Source organism: Notolepis coatsorum, assembly GCF_963971535.1.
Source record: "Notolepis coatsorum genome assembly, chromosome: 5".
NCBI classification, from domain to species: domain Eukaryota; kingdom Metazoa; phylum Chordata; class Actinopteri; order Aulopiformes; family Paralepididae; genus Notolepis; species Notolepis coatsorum.
In genome coordinates, this window is record NC_140169.1 from 121,455,362 (window position 1) to 121,474,440 (window position 19,079).

Sequence of the window (19,079 nt, forward strand, 5' to 3'; positions counted from 1 at the left end):
ATAAAATAAGTGATTAAAATCCCAGAGTCCCAGTCATATTTGTTAATCTCAGGTTGATAAAAAACTAAAAGCATCAATAACAAAAACAATGATGATATCTTATTGACTTGCCCACACAGCCTAGCCGATCTTATTGACTTGACCACTTAGCTTAGCCATGATATCTTATTGACCTGCCCATATAGCTTAGCCATGATCTTATTGACTTGCCCACATAGCTTAGCCATGATATCTTAATTGACTTGCCCACATAGCTTAGCCATGATATCTTATTGACTGCTATGTTCATGTGGCGCTGTCACTCACCTGTTGCCAACAGCAATGAAAATCTGACCCACAGCAAGTTATGATTATGACTTTGTCTAAATTCAATTAATTACCCCTGTATCCTCTTAGGCTATATTTCTAAAACGTTACCCAATCCATATGACAGCTGTGGTTATTGTAATGATGACTGCTATGTCTGATGACTGTTTGTCATTATGAAGATGATGAAGGGGTTGAAAGTGTATTTGCTGTGATTTTTGTACATTTTAGTTTTGTATATTGTGTATAGTGTTTGGTCTGTATTCTTTTACTTTTTACTGGATGAAGCACCATTTCAGGAGGGTCATACAGAACCAAGCATTTCACTATAATGTACATGTACCTTATATGTGACAAATAAAAGAAAACTTGAAACTTAAACTTGATTGCCCACTACTACACTTTCCAAATAGTTTCCCTAAATATTTCCTAAAAAACCTTTCCCTTGTGGAGGCGGGATAATCATAAGTAACATTGTGAATGAGTCTTTCTCTGGTCTGCATCCCCTTAACAATTGTCTGTATTGAGCTGTACTGTATTGTACCCATTCTGCAATCTGTTAATAAAGTTTTCAATCAATCAATCAATCAATCAATCAATGAGGGGTTGTCCTGGCTTTGGGTGAAATAACCCTTTACAAAAAAATCTCTGTCTACTAGGTCTACGCTACGCCGTTCCAAATATGGTCATGTCTCCGCCCAGTAAACACGGGTTCCCACCCTATGCGTGAGCCTGTGCAGGAAAGATAATAGTGGCAACAGGGCAGGGACTGTATTATGAATTTCGCATTGAGCCATACACAGTTTCTCTTCGTTCACACACTAAGCTATATAAACGTTTCGCCGAGGCAGACCTTTTGGACCTGACCACTGACTTGTGTTCTACTAGTGTGATGTTTCCTGCTCGCCCTGCTGGCTGCTGCTGACACCAGCGACATTGCTCAACTTTGGAAAGTGTACGTCGTGGATTCGCTGTTAGATAGGAGAAGGAATGCAGCGATCTAGTGGCAACTGTGTCTTCTGCAGAAAACCGTGAGTTCCTGTGTCGTGATCAGGCGATAAGGCAGTGGCTATCTGGGATACAACAAGGTCCACGAAGCTACTCTCATCATTTGATTATTAACGTATTAGCTTAACGTAATGACGTTATTATAACCGAAACCAAACATGCATCGCCGGGCAGTGCGCCTACACAGCATGTAGTCTGTTGTTTACATTTGTTAAAGGGGCTCTTAAAAGGTGCATATCTTGCATGACACGTCTGCGATTAATGCTGCCCGTGGGGTAGCCATGCGTATACAGGGTTTGGATGGAGCCTATGGATAGAAGTCGCGGGACAACTGTCAACATTCATAACAAAAAACAGTGCTTGTTACTTGAAACACAGAGAATGAGTCAAGACCTTGACGGGATCTCCTTATCGGTGCCTTCCTTTGGTCAGTGCGACTCGGGGGGTGATGCTCGGGGAGGCTCCTTTGGCTTTCGGGAGGAGAGCGGCGCCGCTGTCCCCGCGGCGGGGACCTTCTGGCAGGACTCGGGGGTCAGCAGGAGCATCATCACCGGTCCAAGTGTCATGCATTGTCCGACGCCGGACAGCGGTGGCTTGCTGTCTATTGGAAAGTGCTCTAAAAACAGGTGTATCACTGTCGCATATGTCATCAACGGCGAACTCAATCAAAAGAACAATGCCGAAAACATGGCCTTGCAGTGTCTGAAAGACGCGTGCGACACGATGGGAAGTAAACTGGAAACGGTGAACTTTGGAACACTGGACTTCGGAGAGACCATGGTGCTTGACCAGTTTTACAATGCCGGTAAGTAAATGCAAGTAGATCACTGGAGAGACTAAAGTCATTCTTGAAATCAGATGATTCTATCAATAATACCCAACAACTGTATATCTCTGTTAGGATCTATGGGTAACAGTACTGTATATTTGCATATCGTATATGTCACAAATGTAACAGTACTATATACCTGTATGTCATGTATGTCCCTATGCCATAAATGTCATGATGTCATGTATGTTGTGTATGTCATAAATGTCACTATGAATTGAAAATGGGGGACCCTGATGTAAACAAGACAAACGTCTTTCTCTGGTCTGCATCCCCTTAACAATTGTGTGTATTGAGCCGTACTGTATTGTACCCATTCTGCAATCTGTTAAATAAAGTTTTCATTCATTCATTCACTAGCCTAGTCTATTTGTAAACAAAGCTGCTTGTTAGGTGCAGTTGTCAAACATCAGCAGTTTAACAACTGCCTATTAAGAGGTCAAGGGTCACACCTTTGTTACACAAGTAAACGAGGCTCACTGTTGCTATGGTTTCCCTGAACAGTGCACAAAGATTGCATGACATGTTGCATGCCAGGGCTTGAATAGCCTTCCTTTCACAATTATTTCCACTACACAACCTACCAATTTGCATTAGCTGGACCTCATTGAGTAACACACGAATGGTTGGGTTGGGGGTTAATTGTTATATTTCCCCCCACATACTATTTCCCCTTCCATTGTGCGCCTATGTCTGGAGAAGTGTGCAGCAGCATCATGGGCTGAGCTCGCGCATGAGGCTGGACTTTCCATTGGAATCCGCGCGAGGCAGAGAAGTGAACTTCAACCACTTTCCCCTTATTACTATATGTCTTATTTGGCCCCTGGCTAATCCCCCCTGGAAATGATCTGTTGCCCATTTGGGTTCTAAAAACTCATTTTGGAAAGTATGGTCTTTAGGGATTATTGCTACACATAAACGGCAGCTGTTATGCTGATGGTGGCCTGGTTATCGTGTCATCTGCCTGATACATGCAGGAACGAGGTGCGAGAGGGATGTTATCGAGGGGGGGGGGGGGGGGGTCAAATGGAGCATGAGTCATGTCTGTAGACTGTAGTGCCAATCACGCGAGTCTGCAGAACGAACAGGTGGAAGGAACGTAGCCTATATGACTCCTCCATATTAGTTAAATAATTCCCACACACAGGTGTTGTTTTGCCCTCATCAAACAAGGAGAGAGAGGGCTTGATATAAAAACCGAAAACATGCTGCTGAGGAGAGGGGACATGTGTTGTATGTGTTTTTGCAGAGAGTCAGAGAGACTTGTTGGTTGTCATAACATCACGCTGTTGGTTGTGTAAACACCGGCCAAATTCCCGTTTCTTTTATTTGGCAATTTTCCTCTGAGCCCCTGGAATTTTTCTCATAATTCACATGGGAGGGTGAGATGCATTTCTTCCCAGAGACCCCGGTTCAAATCCCAGTTCAAATGTACAGACGCCACTGGGATGACAGGACCGCAGCCGTTATTATTTTTGCTCTGTAAATACATATCAGGGATGGAAACTTGGGACTAGAGAAAGCTTTTGTAAAAACGAGCTGGATACCAGACGGTGTGTGGGCCCATATTTGAATGGGATGATGTGCCAAATCCGCATATTCTGGATAAATGCCCTCAACTGTCCTTCCTGCAATAACAGAGGGACTCGAAACGGGCACAGTGTAGTCGCGAAAGGGGGCCACTGGTCTGTGTGATGGCGGGGGTTGGGGGGAGGTGTGCGGACAGTGCGGTGACACATTCTCATACCTTGTATTTTCTAATCTGTTCCCATGGTGATCACACGTGACGACTGACCCCTCGGCACCTGATAAACAAACACACTGACAACAGTGCCCTGAGGCCTAAAAAAATTAATGGTTTGTTTCCGGTTGCCGACCGACCCTGCCGATTTAGGTGCGACCCAATATATTTTTAGTTAAAAAATAAAAAATAAAATCCTTATTTTTTTTTATTATTTTTTTTTGAATAAAGTTTCATCGGAATCTTAGTCAAACCTTTAGTATTATGGATATTAAACATGCTGGCAGAGTACATGCATCCATGTTGTTGTGAACATTTTAATTAAATAAAGAAATTCCCTATCCATAGTCGCCGTGGGAAAGAATAAAATAAAAAATTAAATAAAATAAATTCCCTACCTATCCATGGCCTTAACTGACAACCAACAGGAAACAAACAATATTTTTTTGTACTCGTACATGTATGTTGACAGACTCTGTAAAGGTCATCACATCACGCTACATGGGATTTTGTCAATGGGTGGGTCAGTACTTGTGTTGAACAGCGTTCTGTTATTTGGACCACAATGAGAAAACAAAGTCAACTCGGTGCTCTTGGCTAATTTCACTTGACTCATTTCACTGCCTTTGGTGGCCGATGGCAGGTACCTTTGAACGGCCCACATTCTCAATTCACCTTTTGAGACTATGCCCCTAATATCTGAGCCACTGAGGAGTAGTTCGTGTTTTTAGTTTTATGAGAATAGCGCCACCATGAGGTCAGATGACTCAGAACATCACAAGCCTCCTTGCTGTGGTAATGCAAATATATTTGTCAAGTTTGGTGGAAATGGGATCAGGAGATACACTAATTTGAGTATAGAGAAATGGTCATACGGTCACTAAAATCAATAGGATTCTTTCTCTTGGGGTCTTGAATGTGCACTAGAGAGAGAGAGAGAGAGAGAGAGAGAGAGATGTAAATATGGCATTCCGTTTCCCCCAGTGTGTCGGCTGAGTTCCAGCGAAATCCATTTACACATCCACTGACATTAGACTCATTCCACCACTCTTGCCCCAGTGATAAGGGGGAAAGAACTAGAGCCCGACCAATACTGGATTTTAAGAACGGTCTTGGGGTCACCAAAATCATGTTATCATGTTCACAAGTAGGATATACATGTTTGGCCTGCTGGTGGTGCTAGAGGAAAGGTCATGGGGTCACCAAAAAAAGAGGCTTCTTCCTCTAGTGGTCATGAATGTGCACCACAAATTTGAAAAGATTCAAATGAAAACTATCCAAGATACACCAATTAGAACATTCAAAAGTTGGACTGAGGAAAGGACATGGGGTCACCAAAATGAATAGGATTCATCTTCTAGATCTAGGGGAGATACATATACAATATAATCCAGTCCACAAAGAAATGTGAAGGAGAATTGCCTAAAAACTCTCTAGGGGCTAGTATGTGGCATTCTCCAAGAAGCTAAATTATAGTCAGATTACATCAATATAATTTATTTTTAAATCCCCCCCAATAGAGACCAAAACACACACAAGGAACATTCATAATACATACAAGTAGGGCTGGGCGATATGACGATATTATATAAATATCGGGTACAGTTCATTAACACTTTCAGCGCCACGCCTGGTTTTCCGTTTTACCGCTTGAATGCCACCATCGGCGCCAATGTTAACGTTAATATCGCCTAATCTATGTTTTAAATTATGGCTATGTGTCTAATCTGCCCATCGCATTATCAAAGACTATTTTCCAGTCAGTGCTGTGAAGGCAGATTGTTTTTTTATCGCGTCGTTGCCGTTTCAGAGCAGTTAGAAAAGCCCCCGTTTTGATATAAAAAACAGCTCATTCTGGAGCATTCTATGAAAATCGTCTTTTAGTGGAATATTCCACAACGTTGATATTCGTCGGCCTTTTTATGAATCGTTTTCAAATAAACGCTAGATGATCAATATTATACGTGCACGCACGCACATTACGGCCGCGCACTGATAATCGCTCCGTTGATTTCCTCACAGACTTTTACAGTGAAACCGAAAGAAGACATTTCACAAAACAGCTTATAACTTCATCAAACTTACTCTGATTATCCTACCACTGATAACATAGAGTCCTTACCTGACATCAGATGGTATCCAACTGGTATATTCCAATTCCTGATCACCATTCGAAAAAATCGATACGTGTATGGATCCAACGCGATACAGTAGAACTCCATGATCCGCGGGGCTCTGAGGCTCCAGAATGAACTCTAGTAACCCCGGCTGGATCAGTGAACTGGAAAATGTGGAGTACCGGATTTTTTTCCCCATTCATTTTCATTGAGTCCATTCCAAAATCACTTATGTCATCTGGGAGACGACAGGGGGCGCTTTTTTCCACAGTGATCGCCGGCGCCCCTCGGCTATACTCGGGTAGGCTCGGGTGATGCAATAATTTTTCAGATCGAAAAAAATAATAATAATAATAATTCCGAGAAATCTCGTGAGTGGCATGCAACCACCTAAAAAAAACATAGAAATCTCGTGAGTGGCACTCAAAGTGTTAACGATACACTTTTTAAACGTATCGTGGATATCGTGATGTTTTGACCAAGAGGATTGTGTCGCGTCAATCTGGTCCACACGTTGAAACTTTTGAACAGCGCCGCCGTCTGAATGAATGAAAACGTTATTAACAGATTGCAGCATGGGTACAATACACAGTACAGCTAAATACAACAACAGTGGACTGGAGGATGCAGACCAGAGAAAGACTTTCATCTTGTTTACATCAGGGTCCCCCATTTTCAATTCATCATATTTCATATCTAAATCATATAATATCTCATTGCTAAATATATGCAATATATAATCTAATAATCCAATAATCTAAATCTAATATATAATATAAAAATGCTAAATGCATGGGTATTTTATTTTGTCTTTAATGTTAGCTTGCAAACTCAAATACTGTCTTGGTAAGCCTCATAATGAATTGTTTGGGGAAAAAAAGAAAAACATCGTGATGCGTATCGTGTATCGCCGAAAGGTCAGAAAATATCGTGATATCATATTTAGGCCATATCGCCCAGCCCTACATACAAGCAGGTCTACACACTGAAGTAGGCACTTATGCCATACGGCTTCAAGTTTAGAGAAAATAAAGTAAAGAAACTACAAATAATGACAGGAAGAAATGAACAAAATACAACAAGCTCTATGAAAAGAAAGCCATCAGACCACACAAGAAAATATTGGTCTCTCTGACACTCACCGACTACAATAATCCTGGAAAACCGTGAACATATTTCCTCATTGTCCCACCATACATAGTACATAGGCTACACAGCCTTCCAAAGTTCAAAGATGAGTACTTACCCTGTTGATGATAGGCTAACTAGGGATGATGCACCGATCCGATATTGGTATCGGTATCGGCCGCCGATATCAGTAAAGTAGCCGGGTATCGGTAAAAAAATATATATCGGATTTCTTTTTTTTCTTTTTTTTTATAATAAATAAAATAAGAAATAACCATTCAGTACATTTATATCTATGTGTTAATTTGTTACATTTAGTTTCACTAAGTTAGGAAAGTAATGTTTTAAGTCAAGCCTGATGTTGCACAAAAGAATGATCCCAGTCTCTTCCACGCAGTGACAGTGAGGCATACAGTTCATTAATTGAATGAATGAAGTTTATTTTCTGTCTTTGTTTACAACAAATCAAAAACACACTTGTGATCCTTTACAATTCTTAAAAAAAAAAATATTTTAATATATAAAAAAAAACGTGGATAAATATCTTTTGTTTTTAACTTTTTTGGATAAATAAAATTTGACAATGGGTATCTGATGGGTATCGGTATTGGCCGATACCCAAACCCAGGTATCGGTATCGGGACTGAAAAAGTCGGATCGGTGCATGATGCATCCCTAAGGCTAACCCCCCCTAGATTAGGTCATGCTTTTGTTGTCTGAGATACTATTATGCACACTGTAAACATTGCCACGCTTCAAGGTATTGTTATACAGGATTCTCTCGTCTAGTATAAGATTCCACACGTTTCCCTGGCCTTGGCCAAGAGGCTGCTGATCTTAGCTCCTTGGCTGGCCCTCTGTTAACTAAGTTGTTTATCCTCTTGTCTTGTTCACGCTGCCTGGCTCGCTACTCATCAGGGCTAGAGTACATATGGTCAGCAGTAATTAGATCACAGGTCACTGATTGTCTGGACTTTGAGGGAAAACCACCTTCACTATAAAGAAAGTAAATCCATAAAATGTTCTCAGAAAAATGACTGATGGTGGTGGTGGAGCGCCAGTCGATCAAAGCTCCCTGTGAGGTGTTGTTGCCGGTGGTTCAGGTGAGGTGCACGCCTGTAGGAGTTGGCAACCAGCATCACACTGAATCAACTTCCTCAAGTCTGGTGGAGGTGAAATTATTGATCTAGGGTTAATGATAAGGCAGGCTTACATCAGCGGGGCATAGTCAATTATTCACTATACCCCAGAGGTCAAGCAGACTACACTGTATGCATATTGACTGACAGGGACGTCTAGAGATCTACAGGACAATGCTTTGGGATAATAACCTCTAAAGGCAGCTAATCTTTTTATTGACGCCTTCACAGCATTTTCTTCTGCACAGCAAAACAAAACGTTTGTTTAAAAATCAAAGTAAACCGAATTGAGATTAAGATGAACCGAAGTGACATTGTGCTTAACTCAAATAGCTTTCATTCAAATGTTTTCAAATTTGCGGTTCACATTTATGACCCCTATAGGATGAACCCTATTAATTGCGGTGACCCCATGACACCGTTCCTCTTGCAAAACCATCAGTTCAAATGTCCACTTTTCTAATTAGTGTATCTTGAATAGCTTTCATTTGAATCTCTTCAGATGTGTCGTGCACATTCATAACCATCAGAGGAAGAAGCCTACTGATTTTGACGACCCCATTAGGCCAAACACTCATATTCTACTTGAACATGAACGTGATAACTCAAATATTATATCTAGAGCCCAGATCTACAGCACAATGCTTTCGGATTAACTCTGAAGCAGCTAATCTTTTTAGTGACATCGTCACAGCATTCTTCTGCACAATGAAACAAAATGTTTGTTTAAATCAAATCTAAAGTAAACCGAAGTGAGATTAAGATGAAACATTGTGTATTTTCCACCAAAGCAAACGTCTTAAGAGGCCCGTGTTTAACAAGAAACCAAAAGCAGGAAGTAAATAAAGGCAAGTCGGGGCAACCGTGTGGGATGGTTGTGTGAGTCTCTCCTCTCCCTGTGTGTGTACAGGAGGAATTCACAGTCTGTTCTCAGCGCTGTTCCCTGTATAGAATATCTCCGTGTGTTAACGGCAATAGGCAGAACAGTAGTTAAGGGCCAGGGCTGCAGACTCTGCTCCTGCCTCCTGTGGCGTTTTCAGGATCTGGGTTGGTCTCTTTCCTGCACATTGAACTTCTGTCTAAAAATAAAAAAGGGCATCAATCTCTCAGCCGGGCAGGGCATCTAAACGACTGAATAGCCATTGTCTAGTGCAACCCATATCTTCCTCTGGGGGGGATTGGCGTGCTCAGTTGAAAGACGTAACCTATGCATGGTTTAAACAGAGCCTAGTCAGGCGTTAAAACCTCCAGGGCCTTAATGCCCTTCCCATGCGACGAAACCTGCTTTTGAATTTGATGTTTCACGTTTGACTGGTTTTAGATACTGTATACTTCCCAAAGCAGGAGATATTGTTTCTGTGAATTCTGTTTCATTCCCATTATCCCACTCCGCGCCGTCAAGCAACACGTAAGACCAGCACAACGCCAAGAGGCTCTTCTGCAACTCATTATCAGACTGACAGGAGTACTAAAGAGAAAATGGTAGTTTGAGTTTTACAGCAGTATATAAACTATTTATCCTGGCACTGCTGTGGTAAAAGTCATGCGTCGGCATGATGCCACTTCTACTACCATGGTATTATCTAGGGATGCTTCCATAATGTTTTCTTTGCCGTCGATACCGTCACAGATCAGCCATATCGCCCCATACACTGCCGATACTGACAGCCTTTACCTTGCTTCCCCCACTGGGTATTTTATCGTGGCATACATTGCAGATGGAATTGGTGACAATGACACCAACTCCATTGAGAATTGGCGCATATTTTCTTTTCATCATTGATCGGGTTTTTCCGCAATCGGCGAAAGCATTATGGGAATTCCCCGATCTCACATTTATACTGAATATCTGCCCATAACGATCGGATGTCGATAGATTAGGGCATCCATTCCCTAGTATAATCCAATCTAGACCAGGATAGGATACTGATGGTAATGTCATGGTATTTACATAATCGTAGTGACCAAATCGTCGTAGTGACCAAAGAATTATGGAAATTATCCTTTCTTTGGAAATACCATGACACTTTTTCGGGGGAAGACCTGAGTCGGGGAAACATTGGTTTCCAGTGGAGGAGGAGAGAGAGAGAGAGAGGGAGAGAGAGAGGGAGGGAGAGGGAGTTCTCCCACACAATTAAGAGCCCCCGTTCCATTTCCCCCAGTGTGTCGGCTGAGTTCCAGGGAAATCCATTACCACTGCTCCAGTGACATTACCCTCATTCCACCACTCTTGCCCCAGTGATAAGGGGAAAAGAACACACTGATGGTTTTGCTCATAACAACCATTACAGTGTCTGAGCCTCTGAGCTGAAAGCAAAACATCTCCATGGTTACACACTACCTTATAGTGCTCTTATGTGTAATTGTTAGGGTCAGTCAATATGACCAATTAAAAATAATGTTCTCTTCTCACGCCGCAGCCATTACAGTGTTGCCACCAGTAATAACATCTGATAACAGCGCTAGATACACAAATATGTCCAAGTTACTTGTGTTACTTTTGAAAGCGATACCCTTTTTTGTTGTATTTCGCTGTCCTGCAGCCATATCTGCATATAATATAGGTGTGGCTTCTGGTTTTCAAGCTGCACCTGTCTGTGTGTTCTTCATATTGAATGCTGTAGAGGACTTTTTGCACGGAATGTTTGTGTACTTCTCTTTCTTCCAGGATGGCTGCCTGTAACCACTTTCAAAAGAAAATGCCTAATTTCTGTGCAGTGGTAGAGTCGGTAAAACGCTGGAGAATCAAGGTATTGATGTTCTACTGTGGCTGATTACAAGTACAACATCCAGTAATAATAAATAAACACCAAATGATTATGTTTTTGTTGATATATTTTCTCGTATCTACACATAGCAACCGTTGTCTCTTCCATTGCCATGTACAAAACAATGGTTGCTATGTTACAGGCAGCCATGCTGGAAGACGGATAACTACACAGGCATTCTGTGCAAGGACTATTGTAGAGAGAGAGAGAGAGAGAGAGAGAGAGAGAGAGAGACTTTGAGAATCTGAAATAATCCATTGCACTTTTAAGAGTCTCGTTTGATCCTGCTATGATTGCGCTGTTTGGCGCATCTCTCCCGACAGGCTTTGTAAATGAGTTTGAGGGCTTCTTTAAAGGAGGGCAGACAGGCAGTAGAATAATGACCCTGGTGGCTCCAGGCGGCTCTCGGCTCTCCACGCTGCCCACCTCCCTTCCTCTCCACTTCCATGGCCCCTTTCTGGGCCACCGCTGGGCTGGGAGAGCTGACGGAACAAGCTGTGGGCTGCTAAAAGCCTAACTGTGTGAGAGAATATTGAATTTCCCCCTCTGCTTCGAGCAGTAGGCGAGGGGATCAATTTGGTTTTTGCTCAACAGTAGTGTTTCCAGCCGTAGGTGGTGAGCAGGATTATCAGGTAATCACCATGCATGTTTCTGTCTGTATTTCACCTCCTTCGGGTCCCATGCAGAGAGAGTGTGTGTGTGTGTGTGTGTGTGTGTGTGTGTGTGTGTGTGTGTGTGTGTGTGTGTGTGTGTGTGTGTGTGTGTGTGTGTGTGTGTGTGTGTGTGTGTGTGTGTGTGTGTGTGTGTGTGTGTGTGTGTGTGTGTGTGTGTGTGTGTGTGTGTGTGTGTGTGTGTATGTGTGTGTGTGTGTGTGTGTGTGTGTGTGTGTGTGTGTGTGACTGTGTGAACCCCCACACTATGCTTGCACCAAAGCTCATCAGTTCAAGCACTAGCGGACTTGAGAGGATCCTGAACCTCTGACACTGTCACAGCCTCCAAGAGGAGGACAGTGTTTTACATCATGTTGGCCTGTCTGCTGCTGGCACCCTGGAGGTCTGTGCTGCTGGCACCATGGAGGTCTGTGCTGCTGGCACCCTGGAGGTCTGTGCTGCTGGCCCCCTGGTGGTCTGTGCTGCCGGCACCCTGGAGGTCTGCGCTGCCGGCAACCTGGAGGTCTGTGCTGCTGGCACCCTGGAGGTCTCTGCTGGCCCCCTGGTGGTCTGCTGCCGGCACCCTGGAGGTCTGTGCTGCCGGCACCCTGGAGGTCTCTGCTGGCCCCCTGGTGGTCTGTGCTGCTGGCACCCTGGAGGTCTGTGCTGCCGGCACCCTGGAGGTCTCTGCTGGCCCCCTGGAGGTCTCCAAAAACATTATAGTACTTAACCCTTTCACTACCACACTACCAAAGGGTTAACCCTTTCACTGCGACAATACAGAAGGTTAACCCTTTCACTACCACACGACAAAGGGTTAACCCTTTCACAACCACACTACATAAGGTTAACCCTTTCACTACCACACTACAGACGGTTAACCGTCTGTAGTGTGGTAGTGAAAGGTTAACCGTCTGTAGTGTGGTAGTGAAAGGTTAACTGTCTGTAGTGTGGTAGTGAAAGGTTAACCGTCTGTAGTGTGGTAGTGAAAGGTTAACCGTCTGTAGTGTGGTAGTGAAAGGTTAACCGTCTGTAGTGTGGTAGTGAAAGGTTAACCGTCTGTAGTGTGGTAGTGAAAGGTTAACGTAAGGTTATGTATATAACCAAGTTCTATGAATTCTGGTGACGCTCAGCGTCAGTCTGCACGCACTTCACTTTGTGCACGAGCACTGAATAAAAAATTCCATAATGTACCTTTACATCCCAACATTCGTCTGGCCACACCCCTATCCGCTTACCTTCATAAGCAGGTGTGTGGTCACCTACTCGCCTCCTTCCCAAACTTTCACCACAAGGTGAGATCAAGGGCCGCAGTGGCGTCCTGACGCTGAGCGTCACCAGAATTCATAGAACTTGGTTATATACATAACCTTACGTTCTATTTCATTCTGGCTCCGCTCAGCGTCAGTCTGCACAAGAGGAGCTGAGCGGAAGCCAGAAGTTCGACAAATGTACCCCGCTGAGGCCCCCCACAACCATCAGACCGGGGAGGACCGATCCCCCGACCCTCCCTAATGGAGGATACCCTCCCTATTGGAGGACGGGAGGGAGACGGATCCGACCGTGCGAAGAGGAACTCAAGCAACTCAAAGCACAGGGTGAGCAGATCGTGGCTTGACCCCACGACTACGCACACGCACAACCCGCATGCCACCAGGGAACGAACGGAAGGAACAACCCTCGTTACTGCCCCCAAAATCACGGGGTCAAGAGCAAACTCAACCCCGAGGCAAGGCCGTAGCAGCGGAGCGCGAAGGAAGACCCAGACTCACTGAAGGGACTGGATCCCCTGGAAAAAGGGGGGCCCGGAGAGGTCAATGACGCCAGACATCAAGACCCCACCAGGCGGTCACTTAGTGACACCGCCCCCCACATCGCCAGCGTATTCGGACAGGGCCCCTCCAAGAGCGGGCCCTTTCCCCCCATTAGTACACCGCCTGGCACACTGACCCTGCAACACAGGCAGTCAGCATGGCCGTAAAGCTTTCAAAAAGTTAACCAACGGAAGCAGGCAGCGCACCGGGGAAACCAGGCAGCAGGCTGTAGACCCGAGCCTGGAGCACTGCGGACAAGACAGGCGCCAAAGGGGTCAACTGAAAACAGCCCCCCCGGCGGAAGGGGTGTATGCTGGCGTTGTTGCGCACCATGACAAAGCCTCCATCAAAAACCCCCACCCAGAGGGGTCGAGGCAGAGAAGGCTGACACGATTGGCAGATGTCATGAACGTGCAGGGGCACACTCAACCGGGTAACCCGGGAGTTGACTCTGCTCCAACACACCAGGGAATCAACCACCCTCTTGGTACCACATACGGTGGTTGTTCCTATAACCCCTCAAGAAAAAGGGTTATCCCAGGCCTACGGTTTCAACGAAACATTACTTCGGACCGGGCCCGGCGGCTCGGGAAGCACACAGGGTTACCAGAGGAGGTCCAGAAGACCACCCGAACAGCCCCCTCTTCGCCATGCGTGAGAGAGGAGCGAAAGAAAGGAGAACCAGCCGCTTATAATAGTGCCAGGTACAACATGTACCCAACAAAGGGTCTCCATAACGCCTAACCCCGTGACACCCGGGCCGACCCGGCATTTTCCCCCCCGAAAAAAGCACAAGTCCCTCAGGGTACCAGAACAGCAGATCTGCATCCCCGGTGGACAACGGGTTAACTGACTTGGACCAGCGCGACCAGAACCAGTCCCGTGCCCTAACCACGCCGACATGCCCACTCCAGGAGAGGGGGCAGGTATGCGTGTTGATCTAAAACATGAAAAGAGGGCGCCACCCAGACGGTCCTATTTATACCGCGCTCAGTGGCCCACCCCAAGGGCGTGAGACCCCTCTACCTATGTTCTGATCTATTCCGTTAACATCCCCCAGATATGAACGAGAATCCGTCGAGACCCAGTAACAGGCTCTCGGAAGAGGAAAAAATCCCCCATCCCAGTTGCCCTATAAAAACGCTGTTTTAATAACAAGCAACCAAGGCGTACTAGCCTCCCGCATGATTCTTAACAGAAACACCCCGAGCCAGCACTATGTATGCGTCGGGACCCAAAACATATCAATGGACAGTCTAACCAGACCCCACATTGATCCTTCAAGGCGCCTGGGAGAACGACATGAAGGTTGTCGTGCTTCATATTCTCCACTCTTTTTTATTAAAAAAGAAAGAAACACCGACTGACATGAATCCCACGTGACGCAGCCGAGGGTAATTTTTTTTTACATTTTTACATCCCGCCACCCTCACCACAGAGGAGAGACGGAACTCCTCAGAGAGACTTCCCACGTGAGCCATAGATTGAAAAGTCACAGTAACATTGAGTCATGTGACCAACCGACTCAAGTTACACGTATATCGAGCGTAGTAGAACAGTAAGTTCCTACGCTCTGCCCCGACAACTTGACAACAACAGACCCTACATACGGGTCTAAACTCACGGAAGCCGTCGTCCAATAGAAACGTGCCTAGTGACGTTTGCTATAACGGGGGGAAACCCAAGACTCAACCGCCTGTGATAGGTGCAGAGTCTGGGAAACCCTTCCCCCCCCCCCCCCCGTGCCAAGCCGCCTAACAGCTTGGCCCTGACCGAATGAAAAGAGAGTCCAATAACCCCCTGACCAATCAGAAGAGGGAAGGAGGGGTTTATCCGGTACCCCCTCGCAAGCCCAACCCTTGCATATGACAACAACAACAGCCATATGATACCTTCAGTAGCAATGCCAATGAATAGCGCAAGCTAATCCAATGCACGCTAGCCACAGACACATCTGTGAACAGGGTTTATAGCAAGGCCAAGTTGTGTGTGTGTGAACCCGACACCCGTATCTATGTTGTAAGACACAGAAAATCTGATAGAGAGAGAGAGCGGCTGAGCCACGGTACGTTTTCATACGAGCATTACTGCAAACCAACACAATAGTGTTGCAGCTCAATATCACTGTTTAAGCAACAGAGCACACAACTAACCTCTACCTTTATGTGGAGATTCAGGTCGAGGCAGGAAAAAAAACTTTTTCAACCGAGTGTAGGCTGCAGGCCTTGCTTAAGCTCTAACATGAAAGTAACGTCTAGCCCTCCTATCAAACCCATAATAGCGAAAGATTCACACGTTGCATCCCCATCATATGTTTGGTGAATAAACACACAGTTTGTTAACAAAAAATACAGTCCCTCCTTAGGAGGGACTCTTTATTTTTCAACAAATCATAGTGGGGCCGGGAAGGGAACGGGGGGACCACAGAGGGAAAAAGTCAATGAATTTAGCGACGCCTGCCACGAGCCGCTCGGGGCTTTCCACCCCGTGGAGCCCCGGAGGGACGGTAAACGATCGGCGGCTGGTCTCGACGATTCCTACCGTCACCTCCGGGCGTAGATGGGCCGGCTGCAGTGGCGGAGGCGCCCTCTCTCCTCCTGGCCTTCTTCGCCGAAGGTCCAGCAGTGGCGGTGGTAGCAGTGGCGGCCACGGCGGAGGAACCTCGACGACCCGGCGGCCGTCTGACTCCACCGGCAACATCGGGCGGGGGGAAATGAGGCTGGAGCACGGAGCGCTCCTCCTGCATCTCCCTGCAGGTTGAGGTCATCAGCTGCAGTGCCGACCCGAATAGTCCAGCCTCGGAGAGGGGTGCCATCAGAAGTGGAGTCCTCTTCTTCTCCGGCACACGCGCCTGCTCCAGCCAAAGGTGGCGCTGGATCAGAGTGGCCAGGGCGCGCACTTTCCCAGCGGTTATAGCCTGCGGCTGAATCAGATGCAGGATGGCTCCTGCCGACTGGGCGAGCTGACCATGCTGTAAATCAGTCAGCTCCGTGCCGCCCGTCAATATCCCGGACATGAATCTCGCCAGCTGCGCGATGTTGGAAGTGGCAGCTAGAGATTGTGTCCCGGAGATAAATGACTGGTCGCTCCAAAACGCCAACCGCCTCGCCGATTTCCCTTGGGGAACCGGCTTCCGTAACGGCTCCCACACCACCTCAGGACAAAGGAGCGCCGCCATCGGCCTATCAAGCCGTGGCACGCCCTCCTTCATGCCGTCTACCAAACCCACCACCCGCGTGACTTGCATGTAGGCAGGAGTAAGGCCCATGATGTGGGAGACCACCTGGCCCTGACGGACGTAGGCCGCCATTGAAGGGAAAAATGGGTAGACAACATCCACCCCTCTCACCGGGCGACGTTGCCATAGATGACCTATGAGATCGTCAGGGACAGGAACAGGCAGTGGCTGCGGCAGCGGCACGCCGTTTGCGACTGCCGCCGCCGCCATGAGCTCGGGGAACAAAGCACGCAGTTCCCCCTGCATACTTTCCTCCTCCGAGCCCGCGTCCCTCACATGCAGCAGACTACTGGTTAAGGAGCCACATTCTGATGTGGCTGATAGCAGGGCATCCCGCCGCCGAGTCGGAGGTTCTAACCCAACATCTGCGGACGAGGAACCCCAAGGAGACATCTCACCCCCCTCCAGTGTTACCTGGACGGGCGGGAGACATGTCTCCACCGGGCCTTCAAACAAGAACCTGTCCGCCTCTATCATGTAGTCCTCTGTTTCCATCGGCCATGTAGAGACAGACGCATCCTCATCCGGCTCCAGCAACTCACCAAAACCAGGCCGTTCGCGTCTGCAAGCCACCATCTTGCGACGGGAGCGAGCTGACGCAAAAAGTTTGCATCTCAAATCCCCCGCAACCAAAGGCGCCGGCCGCCCAACAGCGGACGACTCCCCGGAAGCAGAGGAACCAGAGCCGGAACCAGGCCATCGCACAGGAGACGGCACTGGTGCACCAGCTCCTTGGAGAGGCAAACTACCCATCGGACGCCTACCGGGCGTGGCTGCCGACCACGAGAGAGGCCTCAACCCCGCTCCAAGATGCACGACAGAGGCGGCGATGGAGAACCGCTGGTGAAGAGTGGCGTTGCGAGCGCGACCCTCCGAAGTAGACATTATGACTTAGCTCTTTTCTTTCGAAATATATGAGAGAAGAAAAAAGCAAGAAAAAATGTAAACACGTCTCAACTTTCTTCAGCTAACAACCTCGTCAAGTGTGGGATCTACCGAAGGCACTTCCTTGTGGTGAAAGTGAAGAAGGAGGCGAGTAGGTGACCACACACCTGCTTATGAAGGTAAGCGGATAGGGGTGTGGCCAGATGAATGTTGGGATGTAAAGGTACATTGTGGAATTTTTTATTCAGTGCTCGTGCACAAAGTGAAGTGCGTGCAGACTGACGCTGAGCGGAGCCAGAATGAAATAGAACCGTCTGTAGTAGGGGTGTAAAGGTACACGTATCCGTACCTAACCGAACAAGTTTCAGTGTGTACCGTACCTTACCGAACGGCTGTGTAGTGTACCGAGCGAATACAACGGTATGTTAACCACTAATGACCGCCCACCGGGGGCTGTTTTTTTCACAATCTAATATAATTATTAATATTTTTTAATTTTTTTTACAAGTCGATTATTCATTTCAATATAGAATATTCGTTGACAGCCCTACAAGTACAATTAGTTACTGCACACTACATCACCCCTGAGTGGAACATGGAAAGCCAAACTTTCCCCCACTGTACCGAAAACCGTACCGAACCTTGACTTCAAAACCGAGGTACATACCGTACCGTGGTTTTTGTGTACCGTTACACCCCTAGTCTGTAGTGTGGTAATGGGAAATATTAAAGGACAAAACGATGAGCCGTTTTATAAATCATTCTGAGTCATTATTAATAATAGAAAAGTTTATTTCACCGTGGCCACAATGAAAGGACAGTTTACAGACAGATATATCATGTTCACACATAAGCATCTGGCCATAAAGTGACCAGGAGGTCTGGGCAGAACATAGTTTATACTAGAGCTGGGCCGTTAACGGCGTTAACGTGCTGCGTTAACGCTATACTAGTATTGCGCGATAATATAATTAACGCATTAATCCAAAAAAAAAAAAAGAAAAATGTTACCTTTATTTACCCAGGGTAGGTTCGCTGAGCACAGATGCTCTTTTTCAGGAACGCCCTGCTTCACATTCACACAGTTCCATTCACACCTGGGAGCTGCCCAGTACAACCACAGTTGACACCATTGGCCACTGAGCAACTCCACTGGAGCAGTTGATTCAAGCCATGTCACATAGTTCAAGTTTGAAATGCTTCTTTCTGTTTTGCTCCTGAGAGTGCTAGATACTGTACTGTACTGGTAATATTATTTATTTGTGTTAACTTCTGAATAAAACAACTTACAATAAGTACATCTTATTGAACATTATTTTGATATTTCATTACCAATTATCATAGCAAAACAGCTTTTTCAAACAGTCTGTAATGCATTTTGGAAACGGGAGATGGGCTCATGGTGTAATGGGCCACCTGGCCTGAGAAACATAAGGAGGAAAGAAAAAGTAAGGAC

The 19,079-nt window shown here is 46.2% G+C and overlaps 1 protein-coding gene across 1 annotated transcript in view; it reads left to right on the top strand.

The window, feature by feature from the left end:
* Positions 1–1,110: 1,110 nt before the first annotated feature.
* The window catches only part of map3k5 (mitogen-activated protein kinase kinase kinase 5), a 112,029-nt gene continuing 94,060 nt past the window's right edge, over positions 1,111–19,079 (top strand). The window contains exon 1 of the mRNA XM_084313723.1: positions 1,111–2,119. Within this exon, the coding sequence (XP_084169849.1) occupies positions 1,615–2,119 (505 nt within the window). The 5' untranslated portion in view covers positions 1,111–1,614. The remainder of the gene's footprint in view (positions 2,120–19,079) is intronic.